General features: G+C 49.8%; 1 protein-coding gene across 1 annotated transcript in view; it reads left to right on the top strand.

Annotated features, from left to right (window-relative positions):
* The first annotated feature begins 708 nt into the window (after positions 1 to 708).
* LOC144947025 (schwannomin-interacting protein 1-like) overlaps positions 709 to 25,950 on the top strand; it is a 36,107-nt gene continuing 10,865 nt past the window's right edge. Inside the window, exons 1-2 of the mRNA XM_078876165.1 lie at positions 709 to 852; positions 10,575 to 11,474. Of these exons, the coding sequence (XP_078732291.1) occupies positions 10,593 to 11,474 (882 nt within the window). The 5' untranslated portion in view covers positions 709 to 852; positions 10,575 to 10,592. The remainder of the gene's footprint in view (positions 853 to 10,574; positions 11,475 to 25,950) is intronic.

The following is a 25,950-nucleotide window of genomic DNA, read 5'->3' as shown; positions in this document are numbered from 1 at the left end:
GTGGAGGGTGGGTGGGTGGGGAGAAGGAGGGAAGGAGGGTGGGTGGGAGGAGGGTGGGTGGGGGGGAGAAGGGTGGGTGGGGAGGAGGAGGGTGGGTGGGGAGGGTGGGTGGGGAGGAGGAGGGTGGGTGGGTGGGGGGGAGAAGGGTGGGTGGGGAGGAGGGGAGGAGGGTGGATGGGGAGGAGGAGGGTGGGTGGGTGGGGAGGAGGGTGGGTGGGTGGGGAGGAGGGTGGGTGGGTGGGTGGGGGGAGGAGGAGGGTGGGTGGGGGGAGGAGGAGGGTGGGTGGGGGGAGGAGGAGGAGGGTGGGTGGGGGGAGGAGGAGGAGGGTGGGTGGGGGGAGGAGGAGGGTGGGTGGGGGGAGGAGGAGGAGGGTGGGTGGGGGGAGGAGGAGGAGGGTGGGTGGGGGGAGGAGGGTGGGGGGGAGGAGGAGGGTGGGTGGGTGGAGGAAGGAGGGTGGGTGAGAGGAGAAGGGTGGGTGGGTGGGGGGAGGAGGAGGGTGGGTGGGTGAGGAGGGTGGGTGGGGGGGAGGAGAAGGGTGGGTGGGTGAGAGGAGGAGAAGGGTGGGTGGGTGGGGGGAGGAGGGGTGGGTTGGGGAGGAGGGGTGGGTTGGGTGTGTGTGTTCACTGTTTGGCTATTCTGGTGAGTAGGAGGAGGGATGGTGGGATGTTCGTGTGGGTGTGTGGGTGGGTGGGGTGTGTGCTCGGGCCCTCTGTGTCACCCAGGGGCTGTGGCTGGATTGGGTGCTGGTTCAGAATCTGCCCGTGCTCCTTCGGCGGTAGCTTGTGTCGCTCTGTCCGCGTGTGTCTCTCAGCTCCTGCCTCAAGTGTTAATAGAACTGGATCTGCTAACAGGTATGGAAACAAGCCAGTGTGTGTGTCTGTGTCTGTGTGTGTCTGTCTGTGTGTGTCTGTGTGTCTGTCTGTGTGTGTCTGTCTGTCTGTGTGTCTGTCTGTCTGTGTGTCTGTCTGTGTGTGTCTGTCTGTGTGTCTGTCTGTGTGTGTCTGTCTGTGTGTCTGTCTGTGTGTGTCTGTCTGTGTGTGTCTGTGTGTGTCTGTCTGTCTGTGTCTGTCTGTGTCTGTCTGTGTCTGTCTGTGTGTCTGTCTGTGTGTCTGTGTGTGTCACTGTGTATGTCTGTGTGGGTGTCACTGTGTGTCACTGTGTGTGTACGCTGTGTGTGTGTCTGTGTGTCTGTGTGTGTCTGTGTGTGTGTGTTTGTCTGTGTGTGTTTGTCTGTGTGTGTCTGTGTGTGTGGGGAGCGGTGGGTGTAGTGGTTAGCGCTACGCTGCGCTACAAACCCGGCGACCCGAGTTCGATTCCAGCTCACGGCCTCACGGCCACCACCGATGACGATTATCTGAACCGGTCCTGGGCCTCCCCTAGGTCGACTCAGCCTCAAACGAGCACCTGGTGTAGCGCTGTGTAGTAAACATCGTCACTGGGGAGACAAAGGCGGTCGGACCTGGTTCTGCCGTGCCCCTACAGTCTGTTAAGACTTTACTGGTGTTGTTTGTACATATTCTGGTATATGTTACGAAATACGGTATAACACACCGACGAAAACACACACAAGGCCGAGCTTAAGTGCATAGATACACTGTTAGTGTTTCATTCCGTGATATGTAATGTTATTTACGTGGTACGGACAGCTTAAGTGAGTCTACATGGTGTATGTGTACTGTATAATAGGGTTACTTACAAGTTAACAATGAGTGTATCTGTACGTGTACTATATAGGATGTGTGTGTGTAGATGAATCAACAAAGTTTAACGTTTAAATCTTCGCGTTTTAAATCCGTTCCATGACACTGCAAATTGACGTGACCGCCTCGCCTACTGTAGACGATGCACACTTTATGTACAGTTATGTTAGTATATGTATATATGTGTATGTATATATATCATGTTGTGTTTTTAAAGTGTCGTTTGTATCTGCGGTGAAGAAAATCAACATTTATTTACACTTTATACAGCAATACACGTGCACACACACACACGTGTCAATCATATTCGTTGTTTAACTTATTACAATGTTAAAACTAAACACTTTTATAGCCTGATGAGATATAAAAAAAACATGCGTTGTGTGTCTGGTACTGTACCACACTACTACATAGCACGCTAAAATAACAATAATAACAATAAAACTACATACAGTGCAGTACTTTGAATGTATGTTCAGCTCCACGTGTTCCGTATACAAGTTAATTTAAAATCTAAATTGAAGTTAATTTACGTTTGGATACATCTCAACACTGTGTGTGCGTGTGTGGTTCAATCTACATCTGTTTAAAGTACATGTTTTAACAATACAGTGCACGAGTTAAGAGTTCATTTAAACGCTTAACCATGGTTACAAAGTGTTGTGCTTTAATAATGTGACCCTTTAAACATCTCTGTGTGTGTATGTTATCGTAATGTAGTGAAACATTACGTGTGTTCTTGGTGTTATGTGTGTTGCTATACATTGTGTAAACTAGAACTACAACTTAACTATACGTGCACAAATACAATGACTACATTGAATGACTACAGTACAGTTACTGCATTTTACTTTATAACGCGTTAAATTAGTATTATAAACGCACGTGGCAATGTGTCCATACAATTACGTACGTAACAATACTATTTTGTTATTGCTTCGGCAAAGTGGTTTGTGCATTTTTCGATTTAAAGCTTTCGTGACTGCAAGGATTCATCTTCTTGGTTCTTTCGGTAAAGTCACGTAGAAGGGAAATAATAAAATAATAAAAATAAAACGTAATAAAATAATTCTCACGACGTTTCGGCCACAACGCAAGCAGTCGTCCTCAGGTCACCTTATTATTTTATTATTTCCCTTCTACGTGACTTTACCGAAAGAACCAAGAAGATGGTTTGTGCATGAAGACGAAGAACACGAAAGTGGTGATGGTGGTGGGGAACTTTGAAGGGTGGTCACATTCCAATGTGGATGTCGCCCCCTGCTTCTTGTTGTTGTTGGTGGGTGAGCGGATTTCTAAAGGGGGGAGCGAGGCTGCTTCAAGGAATGTGCTTGTGTGTGTCGTCGTGTGTGTCGTGTGTGACGGTGTGTCTTGTGTGTGTGTTTCACGTCTTGTGTGTATGTGTCTTGTGTGTGTGTGTGTTGTGTGTGTGTTTGTCTGTGTGTGTGTCTTGTGTGTGTCGTGTGTGTGTGTCGTGTGCTCGCAAACAGCACTTGCCCCTACAGCATGTTGAGGCTATATTGTACGGGGGATCCTGTGTCTGTGTGTGCCTAGAAACTTGCACCTTGCGTGTAGGCATATACATCTGTGTACAGTACATTTTTTAAATTCCTTCTTGCCCTCTGTATATAATTACTGTACACCGTAAATCGTGTGTGTACATGACTGTGTGTGTGTGTGCCTGTTCTTTCTGGCATACAATTCCCTGCCACAATCATACCCTCTGTTCTGTGTGTTTCCGAAACGTCGATCTTCCCCCCCCCCACCTTCTGTCCGTTTAAAGGAATATCTGAGTCGGCTGGAAACATTCAGACTGGCCCTGCCTGCCAACGATCCGTCCTGGATCTAACCAGCCTGGGTTACAGCAGATCATTGAAAGATCTGGACACAGTCCCATCGCCACTTGCAGGGCGAGGCTGCGTTTGGCTGGGTCAAGTAGCCCGCATGCCCAGGCTAGAGAAGAGATGGAGTTGGTGTGTGAGTGAGTGACACAGGCTAGAGAAGAGATGGAGTTGGTGTGTGAGTAAGTGAGTGACACAGGCTAGAGAAGAGATGGAGTTGGTGTGTGAGTGAGTGAGTGACACAGGCTAGAGAAGCGATGGAGTTGGTGTGTGAGTGAGTGACACAGGCTAGAGAAGAGATGCGTTGGTGTGTGAGTGAGTGAGTGACACAGGCTAGAGAAGAGATGGAGTTGTTGTGTGTGTGAGTGAGTGACACAGGCTAGAGAAGAGATGGAGTTGGTGTGTGAGTGAGTGAGTGACACAGGCTAGAGAAGAGATGGAGTTGGTGTGTGAGTGAGTGAGTGACACAGGCTAGAGAAGAGATGGAGTTGGTGTGTGAGTGAGTGAGTGACACAGGCTAGAGAAGAGATGCGTTGGTGTGTGAGTGAGTGAGTGACAGGCTAGAGAAGAGATGAGTTGATGTGTGAGTGAGTGAGTGACACAGGCTAGAGAAGAGATGGAGTTGGTGTGTGAGTGAGTGAGTGACACAGGCTAGAGAAGAGATGGAGTTGGTGTGTGAGTGAGTGACACAGGCTAGAGAAGAGATGCGTTGGTGTGTGAGTGAGTGAGTGACACAGGCTAGAGAAGAGATGGAGTTGGTGTGTGAGTGAGTGAGTGACACAGGTTAGAGAAGAGATGCGTTGGTGTGTGAGTGAGTGACACAGGCTAGAGAAGAGATGGAGTTGGTGTGTGTGTGAGTGAGTGACACAGGCTAGAGAAGAGATGGAGTTGGTGTGTGAGTGAGTGAGTGACACAGGCTAGAGAAGAGATGGAGTTGGTGTGTGAGTGAGTGAGTGACACAGGCTAGAGAAGAGATGCGTTGGTGTGTGAGTGAGTGAGTGACACAGGCTAGAGAAGAGATGCGTTGGTGTGTGAGTGAGTGAGTGACAGGCTAGAGAAGAGATGAGTTGATGTGTGAGTGAGTGACACAGGCTAGAGAAGAGATGGAGTTGGTGTGTGTGTGAGTGAGTGACACAGGCTAGAGAAGAGATGGAGTTGGTGTGTGAGTGAGTGAGTGACACAGGCTAGAGAAGAGATGGAGTTGGTGTGTGAGTGAGTGAGTGACACAGGCTAGAGAAGAGATGCGTTGGTGTGTGAGTGAGTGAGTGACACAGGCTAGAGAAGAGATGCGTTGGTGTGTGAGTGAGTGAGTGACAGGCTAGAGAAGAGATGGAGTTGGTGTGTGAGTGAGTGACACAGGCTAGAGAAGAGATGCGTTGGTGTGTGAGTGAGTGAGTGACACAGGCTAGAGAAGAGTGGAGCTGATGTGTGAGTGCCACTGTGCCACTCACACACCGAGGAGAATGCCTCTTAATCGCCTCGATGTGGCGCCGAACATCACAGATCCTATTATCTGCGATGTTACCCTACTATATTCGCGGATAATAGGCAGGTAGAGGGTTATTTGTATGTTTAAACTACTGCACAGTCTGTTGTGTACAAGCGATGCATGTACTACACATACTGTGTACACATACTATGTGCGTACCCTTAACCAAAATAAGTTTCCTAATTTTTAACACAAGTACAGTACGATAATCAGAGCAGCACACTCCGAGCGACCTTTCATCTGCGCTGGAAGTTACAAAGGTCATGCATGCCGTGTGTGCAAGTGACGCTATTTACTTAAGCAGAAGAAGCCCTATTCTTGGTTCTTTCGGGAAAGTCACGTAGAAGGGAAATATGAAAAGAAAAAATCAATTTTTATTGGTTATACATTTTTTAAATTTTTTAATTTCCCGTCTACGTGACTTTACCGAAAGTACCAAGAATATGAATCCCTGCAGTCACGAAAGAAGCTTTAAATCAGAAGAAACCAGTGGAGAAATAACGCCGGTTAATAAAACGCAGAAACTTTAGCAACAAGGAGATACTTAAATGCGTTTACATCATCTCCATCATCGTCATCATCATTTTCCTTCGGAGTTCCATACATCGTTCATTCCGACCGTCATCTCTGTGACCATTACTGTGATCTTGGCAGGGTCAGAGTGACACGGGAAAAATGATACGGAAGTTGGTCCGTATCTTCACCATCATCACCTCGATTTCACTGTCATCACCACCTCGATTTCACTGTCATCACCATGACAGCGAAATTCCATTAATCGACGGTGATATGAGCTGAGATTCCCAATGATCCTGCAATGCGCGGTAGACTGCCAAATAAATACAAATCCTCAGCACGGTACCGTATTTAGCTTCATTTTGGCCTTTTTGGCCGTGTAACTCCATGAATCTGCGGGCGAAACGCGGATTATAGGAGCGCGGAACGTAACTTGGGACTCCAATAATGTAAAAAAAATGCAGACGCCGGGAGTTTTTGCCATATGGGGGTCACAGTTTAGGATTTTTGCATTTTTAAATGCTAAAATCCCTTACGTCGTCGCAACAGTTCAATGTCAGCGCAGCAAGTTTGTGCCAGAAGAAAGGCAATTCCAACTCATGTCGCCTATCTTTTTGGTTCTTTCGGTAAAGTCACGTAGAAGGGAAATAATAAAATAATGAAAATAAAACATAATAAAATAATTCTCACGACGTTTCGGCTTTCGTGACTGCGTCATTCAGACGCTGTCTTTCCGACAGCCCTGTTCTTCACCTGAGGACGGCTGCTTGCGTTGTGGCCAAAACGTCGTGAGAATTATTTTATTATATTTAATTTTTATTATTTCCCTTCTACGTGACTTTACCGAAAGAACCAAGAAGATGAATCCCTGCAGTCACGAAAGCTTTAAATCGAAATTCATGTCGCCTAGTTAATACAAAATGTTTGTTAACCACTAGCTCCACCCCGGAGTTAAAAGACTGTGCCTTACAACTTTTATCCCCAAATTGAATCCAAAATAAATTGCACGCAATTGCAGATAATAGGGTGAATTTACCGCGCGACTCAACTTATCAGCGAGAGATTTGATCACAAGTGGAAGAGCGTTTCAATAGCTGCTTATGTGCCCTGTGTTAGCAAACACGCTGCCAAAGGAGGATCAATGTATAATCATTTGAATGCATTTGAATGTACTCACAATTTATTTCAGCACTGCTTTAAAAAAAATATTATCTCCAAGAACCTGTAGATAATCTTGATGCATAACGCACGAATCCTCCCCACGTCCGCATACAAATTCCAGATAAGAGGAAGCCAATCCGCAACGAAGGATGGGAACGTTGTGGAAAATTGTAACAGGGTCTGGATAATAAGCTTTTGGTGGACCTATAGCTGCCGTGGATAATCGAGTCACGGATAAGAAGATTTCTGCTGCTTCAATTATGCCATAATTTTACTGCCTGACAGTCAAACACATTCCTGCGGAGGGAGCTGGTAGGAACGTTGGGTTGCTCGGTCAATGGCCAGGGTCAACGGCGGCGTGGTGTATTCCGCAAATATGGCCGAGTGTGAGGGCGGGCACAAGTCGGCGTGAGTAGGTTAAACGTTGAGTTTTATAAGGGCACCACGGGGTGACCAGCCCCTCCCCACCCAGCCCCACCCCTCCCACCCCCCACCCAGCCCCACCCTCCCCACCCAGCCCCTCCCCACCCTCCCCACCCAGCTCCTTCCCACCCAGCCCCTCCCCACCCAGCCCCTCCCCACCTAGCCCCACCCATCCCATTTTTGTATTCATGACGGACGGACACAATAATCCCCTGTGGGCTGGTGTAACCAGGAGGTTCCTACCAGTAGAATATGCCTCTAAATCTCATATGGGTACGAATGAACTGTGGGGTCACATCATCTGGTACTGCAATAGGAATACAGTGTAAAAAACACATTTTAGTGGAAACAGATGTCTGACTTAAGCAAAACTTAAACTTAAACACAAGAGTGTACAGTGCACACACTGCAGAAAAGAATACAGAATTCAATTAATTTACACATGAAGAAAAAAAATGAAATGTAATTCATGCTCATTAATACAGTATGTACATGCAGGAATCTGAATTAGTTTTTCATCAGCATGCCAAACATAGATTAAAAGTATAATCAAATAAAAACTGAGCTTTATTACTCCCGTAGTAATATTGCAGAAATGATAATGGTACCGAATTGAATTAAAATGAGAGAAGAAAAAAAAGTTGAGTACTGTGTAGGCAACACGGCGATTTAAATTCCTGTACTTTTCAAACATTGAAACGTTTGCGGCAATAAAGTGCAAGCACTATACAACGGAAAATGGAACAATTTAAGCTTGGCCAGGCCTCAAACACTTTCCTTAACCCTGTATTCTGGCCTAGAAGGTTCTGCCCACAAAGGCAACTCGCATCAGGCCGGAGATCTAGGAAAGCAGCCGAGGCCCACTTAGAAATAAACAATTTTGCAACATGCTCCAAAAATCATAATGTAATTTAAAAAAATGTAAACAGTTAGTTTTAGATATCTATCGTAATTTACCTTGGAGAGAAATCCAGTTGTCTTGTACAAGTTCCTCTTCACACCTTCACACCCATCCACCATGATATTCTCCTCCTGAACAAGACAAACTTGTTGTTCAAGTATTCCGCCAATGATCCTTTGAAACAATGTGGCATCATTTGAATGAATACAAAGCTTTATTGCATTTCTTATCAGCAAAATTAATAACAATCAAAGTTACTCCTTCTCAGTGATAGATACCAAAAATTGTCTGGAGCACCACCCCACTGCACATTTGCAAACATTCAATCTGCAACCTGCCTTTCACCTGGCCTTTGAGAGACACGGAGTTTTGCTCCGTGATTCACATTCATTTATGCCTGTGAAATATTGTGGACATGATAAATTGCATTATAAAAAATTATGAAAATAACAATATAATAATACACTATGGAATAAAACCACCACGAATCCTAAAATAATCCGTTATCCCCCGATTCACAGGAACTCCCGTAATGGAGGGTGTCAAAAAATTATATATCTGAAAAATGTGAATATTGTTTGCGTCTAATTCCCCCCTAAACTTCGTGAGATATCGTGATCATGCCGGCCCGCTTCCAAGAAACCTCCCACGTTCCAAAACGCATCACCCAATTGAGATGTCTCACAACAGAGACAGGAAAGATACAGGCATTAAAACAAGAAAAAAAGCCTCTATGTTGGTACACGTGGCACAGACTCTGCTGTGCTGATGTGGCCTATTGACCGCGAGACTTAATCCGCTTTGGATTTTAATACAAATTTTTGTGCAAAATCTGTAACTCTAGGCCCTCATGGGAGATTTGCTCCACTTACGTCTTCCCCCCCCCCCCCCCATTTATTTTGTAATAAATGGCGATATTTATACAGTAATTTTTTGTTGTTGCAAATTATACGAGTGGTCAGTCACGTGCCATGCTGCTCCTGTAAATCCCCACATTTGTCGTGGATAATTCTAGCCGCGTGGCTAAAACCTCTGAACATCGGCGATTTTTCTACGCAGAAAATATGAGTATTATCACGGAGAGTCGTGAATTACATGGTCTTTGATGCTTTCCCCCCACGTTACCACAGATTAATATAATTTTAATGGAACTGCTTCTAAAGGTGCTGTACAAAGCAGTGGGACATGGGTATCGTGGGGAAAGGATGGGTAATTATTTATACACATAATGACCAAGAGCCAGAGGTGAAGGGGACGAAATAACTTTAAGCCGAAGATTTGACCAGGGAATCGACAGCACAGATGACTGGGTGAAGGGAGTTCCAGACAATGTGGGCAATGTGGTTGCTGGAGCGGAGTGCTTGGAGCAGAGGTCGCAACCGGGTACCCGATACCCGTACCCTACCCGATACCTGGCTACCCGTACCCGGCCGGCCGGGTACGGGTACCCGTTTGCGACCCTGGTGCGGCCGGGTACGGGTACGGGTAGACCGTGAGTCACTGGTGAGTAACTGTTTGTCACTCATTTCCCAACGTCTTGTCTCTTCTCACAATTCAAGTTCCTAGAATCAACCCACCCGCGCCTGCAACATGGCTTCATCTCAGAGGTCGCAATCAGGTACCCGATACCCGTACCCTACCTGATACCCGGCTACCCGTACCCGGCCGGGTACGGGTACGGGTAGGCCGTGAGTCACTGGTGAGTCACCGTTTGTCACTCATTTCCCAACGTCTTGTCTCTTCTCACAATTCAAGTTCCTAGAATCAACCCACCCGCGCCTGCAACATGGCTTCATCCCAGAGGTCGCAACCGGGTACCCGTACCCTACCCGATACCCGGCCGAATACGGGTAGCCGGGTATCGGGTAGGGTACGTGTACAGGTACCCGTTTTCGACCCTGATGCGGCTAGGTACGGGTACTCGTAAGGAATCGAAACCCGTTTGCGACCTTCTGGCTTGGAGTGAGATGAGAGAGGAGAGGTAAGCAGTGGCGAGGGAGATCTGAAACGGTTCTGGACATCTTGCCCTTCAACAGCCTGCGCTGACCAGAGTGGCCATGTGTAGTCAAGCCACCGAAATCACCTACAGAGCACGGGGAGGATTTCATTCGGCAGCTGATTGACAAAGGGCTGTAAATTGTTGTCATTAAATTAATGTTTGTTGCTACGAACAGTATTTTTGAGTGTTACGCCATTACACGCGTGGATTTTTACGGCTAAGGCTTCTCACAAGCAACACACACAGCTTGATGTGGAATTGTCTGAATATCCCAAATGCAGCAACTTCATGGAAGAGTCCTCGATATGGGTTTAGGCTTTTGTGAATAAACAACACCAAACGGACATTTGCGGTTTTCTACATGTGCGCAACTTTTCCGGTCCGTTTTCCTCTTATCCGTAAAACAACCGGAAAAAATTTTTTTGTCCTTTTTTCCCCAAACGTGCCAAGTTAGAGCCTTGTTGAAGGACTCAACGTGGCTCTTTCCCGGATGAGTTAACGACGTGGCACTGTGTGCGGTGCGACCTTGTGTCTGCGGCGCAGGACTCGCGCGAGGATGTTATGGACCTGAGCAGTGACCCGTGCCTGAGTCGCTCCAGCTCGGAGGCCTGCTCCACCAAGGAGACCCCCTGCTCCGAGGGAAAGAGCTCCCCGAGCCTGGAGCTCGATGACGACGACGAAGAGGAGGAGGAGGAGGAAGAGCGGGAGGGGAGAAAGGGACGGAACGACGACGACGACGATGACGACGACACTTCCGGCGGCTCCGACTTCCGGGAGTACGAGCGCTGCGTGTTGCAGGAGTGGCACGACGATGTGGAGGAGGAGCGTGTTCGAGCCGTCAGACTCCTCCGCTGTAACGACGACGACGGCGGCGGTGGTGGTGCCAGCGACCAGGTGACGGGAGGAGGAGGTCGTGCCGGTGATGGCCGCACCTCCCCTCTGCCCGGGCGCCCCACGCTGTCGCCCAACGCCAACTCGGCCCATGACTGCGGCGACGGTGGCGGCGGTGGCGCCGGCGTGAGCGGCGGCACGAGCGGCCAGGACCGGGCCACCTCCCTACCCCGGCAACTTTCGCCCAATGCCAACTCCTCGAGCGTCCGGGGTGCTGGCACGGGGGCCGGCGGTGGATCGACGGGAGCGGCCGCAGCCAAAGCGGCCGTCAGTGGCGGGGTAAGGGGGGGCGGCACCGCAACCGCCGTTGCCGCCGTGACTTGCAGTTCTGCTGCCGCTGCCATTACTGCCTCTGCAAATGTCACGTCTGACGGCGGCGGCGGTGGCGGCGGCGGCGGCGATGATGGGGCTGACGCTCCTCTTCCCACCATGGATTGGGACGCGCTGGAGCGACACCTCGCCGGGCTGGCTGCCGAGCAGAGTGGGCGGCAAGGGGCGGCAGCGGCGCGGGCCGGCGGCTCCGGCAGCGCCAGCGGAAGTCCAGCTCCCTCTGTAAGTAACGGCACATCTTCCGGGCCTGTTCCTTGTTCATTATTTGTGTTTAGTGTAGTTAACGGGGAAGGTCGCAGGCGGCGGCAGGGGGCGGGGTGGTCGGGGGACGGTTGGACCGCACTGGATCGCTGAATCCAACCGGATCTTCGAAAGCACGTGCCACTGTTTTCTCCGTTAGTTGAGCCGTTTTTAAGGTAAGTGAACTAACAGCCAATCGGAGAATGGCGTGGCGCAAAGGGCTTGGACCCCAAGGCTCCGCTTGGAAATCGCGTGACGGTTGAGCAATCGTGGCACACCGCTTGCTTGATGCACTATGCGACCCTTTTGTTAATTTGTGCTGTGGTGGCGTTCATGTGATCGCGTAACGTACGGAGGAACATGGCATTCAATGAACACAAGTCACAATTCCAGTGTGATTTCACCCGCACCTCCGATTAGCATGGTGGGCTACGTTTGGTGCAAAATAAGTTCAACATATATACCCTTATGTCCTCTCAGAATTAATATGGGACGTCAAATCAACGCGTCCTCTTACGCACACAAGCATGGGCAGTGATCATGTCCATTGGCGACCCTAAACCAGTCATGGAAGCTCCATATTCCTATGGTGGGGGCCAGTCTATCCACAGAACAAACACTGTTCACTTGCCATTGTACCCTTGAGTAGTAATGATGGCATATTTGGAACTTTCATGTTCTTTCGTAACAAGGTAGAGTATTGGAAAAGAGGACTTTGAACAGAATGGCAAGAGGCACAATTATAAATAAAGATTTAAGAATGACAACTGGTATAACATGCAATTTACAAAGTAAAAAAAAAAGAAATTGTTGGGCAGATGGAGAAAATTAATAACAGAACGGAAAGCCGACAGAGGGTCGCAGGAAGGGAGCTGGATATGAAGTTAGATGGCTGTGACCAGGTTGAAAGATGTATGTTTAACTTCTTTCGCATGGTACGTACCCAACCGTGCTAATCAGAGATGCGGGGGGGACGTGTACTGGATAGAGGTGGCAAGTGATTGTGAAGAGTTGGACACATTTGGGGAGGTCTTTTCACCAATAGTAGGGACGTTAACGAGTAAGAAAGAAAGAGGAACGATGATGATGATGATGAGGACGACAATGACCCTTGGCCGGGACTTGAGCACGCAATTCTTTTCTGATCCTAAGGCTCACATTCATTGGCGGCAACGTTGTGTTTTGTCAACGAATCGTTGGGGTGGATGGTGACCAAATTAAGTCAAAAGTTTTTTTTTTTCACCCCGGGCCTGAGCACCGCAAGGCCCCCCCGCGATAAATCGTATCGACTTTGCTGCGCGCTGTAACTAAGAGCCTAATTTGCCGGTGGCATTTTCCCGCGCACGCTAAACGAGCGCTCCGCATTATTACGCTCATTAATGCGCGCTCGCCTGCTCATTAAGACGGCACAAAGGGCTTTAGCTGCCTCTTTAATTATTTCACGTTTGTTTTGGTTTATTTATTTCTTTAGGCAGAGCGGGAGAAGCCAGAAGGGATGGAGAAGTACAAAAAAATATGACCCCCCCCCCCCTCCCGTCGTATTGATCGGCAGTCTAATGAAGGGGCGATGAATAGCGTGTGTGCTTAAAGATTAATGTGGGCCAAGTTTAATTAGCAGTTGATGGGTGGAGGGGAAGGCGGGGAAAGGGCAAATTCACGTATTAAGCGATGGGAGCCCGGTAATGGGCCTCAAGCTGTCGACGCTGAACGTAGCAAACCATACGACCACGACGGGGAGAATTTGGCCCGGTTTAACCGCGTGGCCTGTGTCTACGACTGAATTCATTCACCGTCGTCGTCATCACCAGCAGCCATGCTCTAGCGGTTGCCGGATGGAGGCTTCGCAAAGCCGTCGGCCACCTCACGCGGTGCCACGATGCGACACTCTGTCTCGCTGCGGCGTGCGACCCCCGATCCCATCGCCCCGTCCGCCGCTCTCGCCAACGGAGAGGCCGGCCGGTGCCAAAGAATAACGGCACGGTGTGGAAGCCAGAGGCGGGGAACAATGACCGGGAGGACGAGGGTTTCACTGATCTTGGAGGTGTGAGGTTGGTGAATGTACGTACGTACGTGCGATGAACCTCTTTCGCACACGTGCGTGGCCGACCGCGCTAATCGGAGGTGCCGGGGCGAAGGAGAACAAACTGAACAAATTACTCGGGGATTGTGCAGCCTATGGAGACAGTGCTCGTAGGAGGAAGTTCAGCTGATTGGTTGCTGATAGGAGAGCCCTATTATTGGGCTTTAAGTGCCATTCATTTAAGTGCACGTGTGGGTTTTATCTCGGTACACCGCTTTCCATCGCCATTAAAGAAGAGGAGTCATTCAGGATAATGCTGAGATCGCTCTTCATTTTTAAAATGTAGTTGTGGGCGGTGTGTCAAAATTTTTATGATTGGATTGTAGCATCCGCGCCGAGCGTTCTCTTCTTGCGGGTGGGGGCGGGGGTGATGCCATGTGGGTTTCCAAGTTCGCTTTGTACGCACGCAACACACCGGCCCTGTAGCCTTACTTTGTTTAAAGGGGGGCTTAAAACATTCGGTGGGAGCAGGACAACAATTAAACAGAATGAGTGACGAAGCGATCTGCCTTCTTAACACGTAGGAGGCTTTCGCGAACAATATCATCCACAAGAGGTTTTTTTTGTGGGTTAGATATATAAATGTGTCGTTAAAACCCACCACCACCCGGCACAGCCAACTAGTAAGGTTTGTCACGTAAACAGAACGTGACAATTCGTCACTAGTACAGCACACCGGTGTGTTGGAGAGCCAAGCCACAACATGTACAATCTGCGTACGACGTTTCGCCAGTAATTACAACTAGCTTCATCAGGCGACAGCCAGATTTGTGGAGAAGTCCACCTGTTTCGTTCCTTATATGGAGGCGTAGATGTGGTGACCACGCTTCTGCGCTCTTGTGCAAAGTGGGGGGGGGGGGGGGGATTAATGTGGCACCCCAATCGAGGCGGCATGCCAGATTTGAACTTTGAACCTCTGTAACAAGTGGCAAATGCGCAACCGCCCGGCCATGTCACCAGGCAAAATGTTGACGTTGCGTGAGATGGCCTTCCTTCAAGCGGAACGTTCTCTCTCGTGTGGTGGTTGCGGTTCACGGCTCCGGGCAAGTCGGGGATGTGAACCAGTACCGCGTGGTGCAGACACGTGTGCAGTACATTACTCCGTCGCCTCATCTAGTTGCTACTCTAATGCGTAAATTATTGAGCGGACAGCATAACACATCCACATTCACGTTCACTGTTTCTGAGACTGTACTTATGCTCACTTGCAAAAAAGACTAAGATTTCCCAGTATAGCCTTAACAGACTTTTGCGGCAAGTGCTGTTAGCGAGCACCTCTAAAGGCCGAAATAGCACACGAGGGGGTGGGTGGTTAGCACCACGCCTGGCCGCCTTTGTCTCCCTAATGGCAATGTTTTTACACATCGCACCAGGTACAGTCGGGCATATTTGCTGAATACACCACGCCGCCGTTGACCCTGGCCATTGACCGAGCAACCCAACGTTCCTACCAGCTCCCTCCGCAGGAATGTGTTTCCTCGTTTTAGCCCAATTGACCGTTGGGCCTAGTGATGTTGGTGAGCTGCTCATAAGGTCGACACAGTTTGGCCAGAACTGCTCACCTGTTCACCGTTGTCTCCCCAGTGTTGACACCGTTGATCATCGATTATCCGGCTGCTTCCAAAATTATCCGGCGGTCCCAAAATGATCCGGCGGTCCCGGGCTGATCCGGCGAAACCGGCAAAACCGCCTCTCCACAGGCTGTCACGCAGTCCGGCTATCGGCACCGCGTGTGTGACAAAAAAAAGTAGCTACGCTTGATTTCAGTGTGAAATATTACATACTATACATTATACACTACATACAATTTAAACAATGTAAATACTGCACGTATATACATCATCCCATGCATAGTCTTCGAGATTGGAGTGGTAAGTATGGTACATTATATACAGTATATTTTAAAAATAGATTTTTTTGTCTATTTGTTTATTTATTGATGCCAAGCTCAAACAGTAAACAAATTTTCAACACAAATAAAAACTACATATAACGACACCTAAAAACATAATGTCACGCAATAATGTGCAAAAATAAGCTATTTCAAATAATAATGTAGTGATCCGGCGTTTTTGGAAAATCCGGCCTGCTCTCCTCCCCCCCCGGAAGCCTCCGGATAATCGATGACCTCCTGAATTTAGATTGCATCAAGGTACTCGTTTAGAACTGAGCTGAGCTAGGAGAGACCCAGGGCAATTTCGGACACCACTTGTCACGCGTGTCAACCAGGGCCAGGAATCGATCTTAGGTGTTCAGATCCTTGGCGCAGTGTGCCCGAATAAAAACACAAACGGTACACGCTCCTAGAAACAGAACCCCCGCTTAGCTCGGGACGCAACTCACGACGCGTTTCAGTGTACGTTCGTATTTCAGTTGCGTTAACGACGTGAAGCGTCGCGCTCTCGCCTTCTGTGCCATCTTCCGGCAGAACACGGAGATTGCACGTTCGCCGCACGCTGCTTGGAAATTGGTAAAGAGGGGGGATGCGTTCCGTGCCGCCGAACGCGCCAAAGATTTTTTTAAACGCGGCCGACTCTTAAACGTTGACAAACAAAATCGGGAGCCTTCGGCGTTTTCAAATCGCTGCGTGTTTAAACTGCCCGGTCGACCCACAACTATTAGAAGCTCGCGAGTTTAAATTCCGGTCTGGTGGTCACCACCACGGGGTCAATAAAAGCGAGCGCCGCTTTGTGCGATGCCAATAATGTCCATCCAGTCAATTTGTATTAACCTCGTCATAGAAATGTGGAATTTCAATTTCTGGACTTGGAGGAGGGGGGGGGCAGCAGCGTCTATGAGTGCCACCCTGCGCTCATTTGCCTTGACTTTTGACATTATCTTTAAGTAATTGGAATACAAATAATATTCACGTAACATATTGATCTCTAGTAATAATGATCATCGTCATCATCATAGTGTAGATGCTGCCACAGTGCAATGGTGAGCGTACTGTACTTGCAATCCAGAGGTCTCACCACTTTGATTCCATCTCCTAGCGTAGAAGTTGCAGCAACAGTGCAAGTTCTTTTAACCCCCCCTGCTAACGCCTTGTCAGCGGTGCAGCTGGGTTCACCGCCATCAATCGGCAGGTCCACGCATGGCGGGGTAAAGCGTGGGTGGCTCCCGTCTATTCCAAGGCCTCCGTTTCCGCACGGAAGAGTAGGCCAAATACCCACGAAGAAGGGGCCGTCTATAGCTCGCGTCCAGAGCGAGGCCATTCCGTCGGCAGTGGCACGAGCAAGCGGTAATTATGGGTAAGAGGCCCCTGGGCTCACAGAGAGAGGAGTGGTCCTGCTTGACCAAACCGCTGCAGGGCAGCATCCGCCCCGCAAGTACGATTGGGTCGAGCCACCCCCCCCCTGCCCCCCTCGCCCCCACCCCCCGCGCTAGTCGTGGCGAGCGTTCCAAGGCGGCCGTCGTCGGAGACTTTTTTTAATTATCGCCGAACGCCGCCGCCGCCGCCGCCGCCTCCCGCGGGGGGGTGATCAACCTGGTGATGATACATCGAACGCGCCAGCCTGGACTCCGACGGGGTCTGAAAGGGCACGGGGAAAAGGGCAAACTGACTGAAAGCAGCGACCGCCCACCCTGTCCGCACCCCATCTCCCTCCACGCCACAACCACACCCGGGCCTGCTTCCCCGGCCTCAGCCTGGTGATCCGGCAGGCATGTAGTGGCACCACGGTGGCGGGATGTTAATTAGCTCCCCTGCTATGCAGGAGGTCGTGGGTTCGATCCCGACTCTGACGCCTCTATATGTGGAGTTTGCGTGTTCTCCCCGTGGTCGCGCGGATTGTTCTCCGGGTCCTTCGGATTTTTTCCTCCACATTCAGGATCAACGTCACGCGTTTTGAGTATTTGGCTGCTGGTAAATTTCCACGTGACAAGCCACTTCATTGAGCTATTATTTGTGATAGCCCAGTAGGCCTTACACTTTAACAAGCCTGCCGATGAGTCCCAGAAGGTTTGAAACCAGTCTAGAGTATGCTTGCCTAAACAAATCTGCTGTCTTAATAATGTTGGTCTTGCAATGTTTTTATTTTTGTGAAGGGGGGGGGGGTGTTTGGCCATACTTCGCCACGCTGGTCAGTGTCGGTCGGTGAAATGGAGCGCTCGGGGATGGATCCCTTGGGATGTCGCTCGCCGCTGATGCGAGCTCCGTCCGGGGATGAAGCCCAGGCAGTTAGCATCAAAGCGCAGTGCCGCTAAGTAGCGAGCCCGCTGCTCCTCGTCCCATATAAAAGGAATGTATTTTTTATGCGAAAGTGTATTTGAAATGTTATTTTTTTTCTTTTTTGTTCCTGCCATAGTGGCGCATGCCTTTAATCTAGCACTTTGGATGCAGTCTTGTGTGTGTATGTTGAACCTCTATTATGGATGTTGAACTTATTTCGCACCATACATAGCCAACCATCTTCATCCGGTTGGTGGATTTAGAATATTTGATTGTTCGCTGTGATACTGCCAAAATCATGGGACTACCAGTTGGACAGGAGGTATAGCAGAAGAGAAAGTGGGTTCCTGATGACGAATCTGTGTGGACATTCGAGCCGTCGGTGTTCTCAGGATATTCCTGTTTCCTCCCCGTAGCCTTAAAAAATACGGTCATTTAAAAGCATTTCCACCTGAAGAGGTCAACTTAAATAACATTTAAAACCGACAACAATCTGATCTTTTGGACCGCTCGTCCACCTGATGAGGTTTGCGTCAACTTTAGCGGTCCTCGGTTTCCTTGTGTGGCCAACGACGGTGAATTACGCGATAACCACTTGACATTCGTGGCCCATCAAAGTAATTCACTCTCGTTTGCCGTACGAATGAATCGGGCGGCACGGGAGTTTTTTCTGCCGCGACCTGAATTGGCGCCAGTGTCTCGCTCTCGCCCGCGGACCGCAAAGGTTTTCCCGGCGGCGTTCGCTTGAGCAGAAGAAAACCCCGGTGTGGCTTCGACCTTCCGAGCCTCGTATCCAGAGCTCGCGCGTGGCCTCTTAAACAGATGCCGCTGGACTGCCCCGTCGTCGCTTCGACGCTGGTTTTTCTCTTCCGCCCCCCCCTTTAACCAACTCATGCACAGTAATGCCCGTAAACGGAACGTTTTACTCCGGACGAAGCCACACCGGCGTCGTGCGTGAGAGGGGGGGGGGGTCCTTAAGACCCTCCTGGGAGAGCAAAGAGAAAATAATTCTCGATTTTTATTTAATTTTTTATTTTACTTTAATTAATTTTAATTTTTTACCTACGTGATTTTACCGAAAAAACCTAATAATAAAGAGAAAATACCCCGCGGCGGCGGGGGGGGGCATTGCTTTGCAACTCACGCATCTAACAATCATTGGGAGCTCATCATTAATCCATGCCTTTCCGGTGGCACTCTGCAACGCAACGTGCCCCCCCCTCCCCCCTTTGATAAAGCGCGTTATTTTTTCCACAAACATTTCAATTGATTGATCAAATGCGACGTGGCCCCCATGCCACGGCCGCTCAGAAGCCCCGCAATGCTCGCCCGCTCGCCCGCTCGCCCGCTCGTCCACACACGCCCGGTCGCCCCTCTCCCGTCGAATGGGGAGCGACGTTATCCGACGAGACGCGCGTGCCCCCGTGCGCTCAGACAGCGCTAACTGCGCCAATCGGTTCTCATTAATTGCGCCCCTAACGAACGAGCTCTTTGCGGGTGCGCCTGCGATCCTTCAGGTAAGCGCCCCGTTCCGTTCGGTTTGTTGTTTCTTCATTATTGACAACTTGCAGCGCAGCACACGGCAGATGCCTGCGCAGCGCGACTCACGACCTCCTCTTGATACCAAGATCCAGGATGGTCACCGTGTCTATGCGCCGCTTCTCGGTGGCAGCCCCAACATTCTGGAACGATATCCCTCTGCACATTCGCAGCATCACCTCAATCGCCTCCTTCAAGAGAGACTTAAAAACTCACCTCTACAACCACGTGCTTTCGAGCGACTCTGAGCTTGGCTACGCGCCTCTGAGTTGCGGCCACTACGTCTGCAAATTTGCGCGCGTTACTAATTGAACTATTATTATTATTGTCCTTCTGTACATACAGTGGTTGTTGAAATTGGTGAACATTATGAAGACAAGATTTGGGCAAATTGGGCCCCCCGATTTGATTGAACCTTTTTGAGCGTGAGCAAACTGATTATTTAAATATAATTAATGGACCGTAATTTTATCCAATGATGCACAAGAGAGGCCGATTCAACAGAGACCTATTGAAGTGGTTCTGTGGTGTCATTTTCTGTGCGCTCGTTCCTTGAAGCAAAATAACTACGTGGTAATATACTGATTTTAAACGTTTCTCTCATTAGGCTGGTTGATACAACTTGAAAGCACATCAGAGTACATAAAACAACAACCGACATTCGCCACTAAGTGGCGGTGACGTCACCACGACGCTTGTGCCAGGCTATGTGCACGTTAAGGCCACGTGAAGTGTCGAACGCCTGCTGGCAGGCGGTCACGGGGCAGACCCTGGTGCCATGGTTCGACTGACTGAGATGACCGGCCGATGCACCACCTGTGCCCCCTACTGTGCCAACTTGCTATATTTTAGCCGCCCGGCGCTCCGCTCGTTGTTGTGAGCGTCGCTCCTCTGCCCTCCGTTGTTGCTGGAGGGCGACTGCCTCCAACTGCCCAGTAGCGTCCTTCACGAGCTTCCTCCACAGATGCCGATCTTGACACCTCCAGTACCAGTCATCGGCAAGTCCACTCAGCTCCACATCCTCTCGTACCACATCACTCCATCTCTTCTCTAGCCCGTGCCGCGCCCGTTTAGCCCCCTCTATCTAACTGAACAAAAGCTGTTTCGGCATGCGGTGGCTGGGCATGCGGGCTACATGACCCAGAGGACGTACACACACGCAGACATCCCTCCCCGAGAGAGAGAGGGAAAAAAACGTATCCGTGATGCGATTTCTAAATGGGGCCCGTGTCACGAGTCCTGGAGCTGTTGCAAATGGTTAATCAGATAAGTCGAGCCGGGAGCGATACGTTGCGATACATATATATATAAATTATCAGAGCGAAGGTCACTTTGAAAAAATAATTTCCACATCGTCGACATAAGCCGCATATCACGGAGCTTTCGGTTGACTCCTCGGTCACCGGATTTGTCGGGGCAGCAGTCGTGGAGGAGCTCTTGTGGACACGCGTACGGACCTACGCGCGCAGGTTCACAGCTTATTGTGCATACTCTTTGGTTTTATTGGTAAAGTCACGTAGGTCAAAATACGTAAGTGAAAAAACAACTGAATTAAATCACGACGTTTCGGAGGCAACACAAGCTTCCGTCTTCAGGTGGAACCGTTACAGCCAAATTCACTGTAACAGTGAAAATTCACCTCCAAAACGTCGTGATTTAATTTAGTAGTTTTTTCATTGATTTATTTTGAACCCACGTGACTTTACCGAAAAAAACAAAGAGTATGAATCCTTGCAGTCACGAACACTTCAAATCTAGAATTAAGCTTATTGTGCAGTTTGACGAAAAGGAATTGTCCGTACCATCAGCACTTTGTAAGGAATACCGATCAATGGCTCAACACCGAAAGAGCCTGTATTATTTATCGGTGACGTGTCCCAGGCCGGATGGATCCACGGAGATGCGTACATTTTCTCTCGGCGACGTTTAACCCTGCCGCAGGCGTGGGGATGCATCCTCTAGAACTGGCCCCTTGAGGAGCACTTTGGGTCGGTGTGGACAACTTATTACCGTAATTATCTCTGCCGAGATCATCACCGTGGGACACAGGACATCATGGCCCCGGCTATTACATTGCGGGAGACACGTTTGCCCCTTGGCGAGAAAGAGGCCGAGACCTTGATTTAACTTAGCTCAGGACAGTTTGCTGAATTGTACTTTGCAGCGTTATTCCTAGAGCTCTGTGCTTGTGCATGGGTTGAATTCAATGCTTTATCCAGAGGGGAGAGTGTTTTCCCCACTGAACATCACAAGCCCGTAGCCATGGAGTCAACATTGGGGGGGGACCAAATCTTCCAGGGTGTCTGTGGGTCCCAACCCAGAAAAATATCTAAATTTGAAAACTAATTTTCTGCCTAAAATATTTTAAAATTCAGTAACACATGGGATGGACTTTTCATTTATTTTTTTACAATAATGTCTAATTGTGTATTGTGTTACATTGCTCTGTTTTAACTTTTTTAACATTTCTTGTTTCATTGTATGTAATGGCAGAGATTAGGGATTAATAAAGTACAACCATAACCACAATCATATAAACAGAAATCTACGCGTTGATTAAAATGAAGACAAGTCCAGATATTGTGGCCAAGGTTTAGCAAATTGTTGTTTTTATTTACATAGCACCGCAATTAATTTTTATAGCAATATATTGGGGGGGGGGGCATTTTCAGCATATTTGAATATTGGAGGGGATGCCCCCCCCCCAAATATATATTATAATTACGTCCTTGGAACATCAGACAAGGTTCGCATCTCTCAGTATGGCCAGTGTTAGCGTGTATTTGTCTCGACATTTCAATTGCACGCTAAGAGGGCGGCAGTAACGGTCAACGCGACACCCAGCCGGTGCTTGAAAGTGTCCCGAGTTTTCTGATCCTAATGCTTTCACCTGGGTGCGATGGCGATGGTGCAATCGCGGACACAAAGCCCTGCCGGGTCCTTGGGACAAAGTTGGCCGGGCGCTGCGTGTGAACGATGCTGAGCGTACACACCAACGCCTCCGATCACGCTCATTGACCTTCAATAGGTGCTCGCTAATTCTAGATTTGGAGCTTTCGTGACTGCAAGGATTCATACTCTTTGGTTTTTTCGGTAAAGTCACGTAGGTAAACAATCTAATGAATGAAAACAACTCAATTAAATCCCGACCTTTCGATGGCAACACAAGCTTCCGTCTTCAGGTGGAACCGTTACAGCCAAAATCACTGTCGGTGCTCGCTAACAGCCCTTGCCCCCTGTAGCATGTGAAGCCAAACAGGGGTGGGTGGCATGGTGGTGATTCTTTTGCCATGTCACCAGTAATAGACTCGCGTCACTAGGGGGCAACACTTTGCCCCGTCACGTTTACCTCTTTCATCTCCCCACACCCCTCTTAATTTCAAGTCAACATCCTCGCACACCGGCGATCTCACCGCAGCGAGCACATCCGTCAACACTGTAGCGTCGCACACACGTGAATTAACGCGCCAAATCAACAATCCGATAAACCAAACGGGCAACGGCGCACACACACACACAGTACGTGCGCTATAAACGCGAGCCCCGTATCCCCCAAGACACGACGCTAGCCCGTGGCCGCGTAGCCCCGTGCCGATCCCTGTGATTCGAAAAAACCACCGTGACGGCCGAGACGTTGCTGCTGACCATGGGGTGAAGCGATGCGGGAGGAGGAGGAAGAGTGGTGCGGTGCGGGCTGGGTGGCTCCGTGTCGCTCCTCGTGGCTCCACGGGGCTCCATGAGTCTCCGTGTGGCTCCGCGTGGCTCCGTGTGGCTCCGCGTGGCTCAGCAAGCCTCACGGGGCTGACGGGCGAGCGCCCTGTGCTGTCCAAGCGCCGTCACCAGCCCCGGCGCCTGCAGCGGCAACATAAAGAAGCGTCCAGCAGAAAACTGGTGCTGTGCGTGCTGTGTTTGTTTTTGTGAGTGCGTCTGTGTGTCTGTGTCTTTGAGCGACTGTGTGTGTTAGCGAGTGCTTGTGTGTGTGTGTGTGTTGGGTGCTCGCTAACAGCACTTACCCCAACAGTCTGTTAAGGCTATACGGGGGATTTTTGTCTTTTGGCATGACTGTATTTGTGAGTTTGTGCGTGTCTATGTTTGGTGAGTTTTGTATTTGTGTGTGCGTGTGTTTGTACATGTGAGTGTGTGTATCTGTGTGTATGGGGAGCGGTGGTGTAGCGGTTAGCGCTACGCTGCGCTACGAATCCGGCGACCCGAGTTCGATTCCCGCTCACGGCCAACACCGGTGACGATTATCTGCACCGGTCTTGGTCTTCCCCTAGGTCGACTCGGCTTCAATTCGGTACCTGGTTACGGTGTGTAAAACATCGCCACGAGGAAGACAAAGGCGGTCGGGCGTGGTGCTGACCACCCAACCTCTCCTGTGTGCCGTCCTGGCACCTTCACAGGTCCCCAACAGTCTGTCGAGGCTACGTGGGGGATCTTTGTATTGATCAGAGTGTGTGTGTGTGTGCGTGTTTTAGGTTGTGTGTGGTGGTGATCAGACCAAAGAGTATGAGAGTGGTATTTGGTGGTTAGGTGTCAACTGTGCAAAGTCAGCAGAGGGCAGTGCATACAAAAACATCCAATGTTGTGTTGTCCAGTGTTTTGCTCTGACATGTGGCCTTCGCCTATCCGCACTTACCAGGGTGGTGAAGTATGGTCAAATGACCCCCACGGAACCGCGCGGCATTGGGGATGCCCTCGTCCCAGCAGTGGACTGGCAAATATGTCTGTACGCACGTGAGGATTTCCCGGCTCAAATGAGCATTGGGGCGATTGGTGCTCATTTCCCGGAGACGAAATATTTGTTTTTTGTCCATAGGACAGCCGCTGTTGACTTCCCGTGCAAAAGTGGAGATGGGGGTGGGCGGGGGTGGGGGGAGAGAGGGGTAGGTGGGTGGGTGGGGGGAGAGAGGTGGGTGGGGAGAGAGGGGTGGGTGGGTGGGTGGGGGGAGAGAGGGGTGGGTGGGTGGGTGGGTGGGGGGAGAGGGGTAGGTGGGTGGGTGGGGAGAGAGGGGTGGGTGGGGAGAGAGGGGTAGGTGGGTGGGTGGGAGAGAGGGGTAGGTGGGTGGGTGGGGAGAGAGGGGTAGGTGGGTGGGTGGGGAGAGAGGGGTGGGTAGGTGGGGGGAGAGGGGTGGGTGGGTAGAGAGGGGTAGGTGGGTGGGTGGGGGGAGAGGGGTGGGTGGGTGGGGAGAGAGGGGTGGGTGGGTGGGTGGGGGGAGAGGGGTGGGTGGGTGGGGGGAGAGGGGTAGGTGGGTGGGTGGGGAGAGAGGGGTGGGTGGGGAGAGAGGGGTGGGTGGGTGGGGGGAGAGAGGGGTAGGTGGGTGGGGAGAGAGGGGTAGGTGGGTGGGTGGGGGGAGAGGGGTAGGTGGGTGGGGAGAGAGGGGTAGGTGGGTGGGTGGGGAGAGAGGGGTAGGTGGGTGGGTGGGGAGAGATGGGTGGGTGGGTGGGGGGAGAGGGGTAGGTGGGTGGGGAGAGAGGGGTGGGTGGGTGGGTAGAGAGGGGTGGGTGGGTGGGTGGGGGGAGAGGGGTGGGTGGGTGGGTGGGTGGGGGGAGAGGGGTGGGTGGGGCTGGTTGGAGTGGGGTTGGGTGGGATGCAAGAGGTGGTCATGGGTCAGGTTTGCTTAGCTCCATTAAACATTACATCGATTCTACGACCTGGCCATTATGAACGAGGCGGCGGCGGCAATGTGAAATGTGCGCTGTGTCCTGAACGACTTCATTAAAGTGCAGCCTGAGTTGTTTTGTTTTCCCCCCTCTCTTTGAGACTTGACTTAATTGAGAAACGTGTAGTCATTTATTGTACAATGGAGAGAGAAAATTATTTGAAGCTTATTTCAAAGTATAAATATAGATTTTTCTCTAATATTCTCAAACATGCACGTGGTAATTGTTTTTTTACCCTTCTATCTGGCAACAAAACTGACACCTTTTTTACAAGGAGTCATGTTTGCATAGACCACAATACCTGCAGTCATAATGCAAACAAAAAAATATTGTGGTCTATGCAAACATGACTCCTTGTAAAAAAGGTGTCAGTTTTGTTGCCAGATAGAAGGGTAAAAAACCAATTATATTTTTTACTGGCAAATGAGGTTCCAATGATGCACGTGGTAGTTGTCATCTACCTGATAACATTCCTGAGCCAGTGATGGGAATTCCACATTCATGTTGGGATGATATTAGAATTGGTTTTCCCCTTTCTGGCAATAAAACAGTTGTGTTAAGATGTTAAAACGCCAAACTGAAACCTTTGCAAGGAATCATGTCTGCATTAACCACAGATACTCGTTGGTTCTTTCGGTAGAAAGAAAATAAATTAAATAAATTAAATAATTTTCTTTCTACGTGACTTTACCGAAATAACCAAAGAGTAATTCCTGCAGTCACGAAAGCTTAAAATCAAGATTTAAGTGTCCCGTCATTAAACCGTGTTATGTTGAGCTTCTTTCACACCGTACGTAGCCAAACGTGCTAATTGGAGGTTGCGGCAACTAAAGTGAGTTGGTGGCCTGAGACTGGTCACAATGTTGTGTAACGAATTGGCCACGTTCTGTTTACGTGACAAACCTTACTAGTTGGCTGTGTCGGGTGGTGGCGGGTTTAACGACACATTTGTATTTACGCGATCTCACCACATATACTTGTGGTGAAAATGCAAACAAAAA

Source organism: Lampetra fluviatilis, chromosome 43 (genome assembly GCF_964198595.1).
Source record: "Lampetra fluviatilis chromosome 43, kcLamFluv1.1, whole genome shotgun sequence".
Taxonomy (NCBI): Eukaryota; Metazoa; Chordata; class Hyperoartia; order Petromyzontiformes; family Petromyzontidae; genus Lampetra; species Lampetra fluviatilis.
Note: the sequence above shows the minus strand (reverse complement) of the source record. Positions and strands in the feature narration are given on the sequence as shown.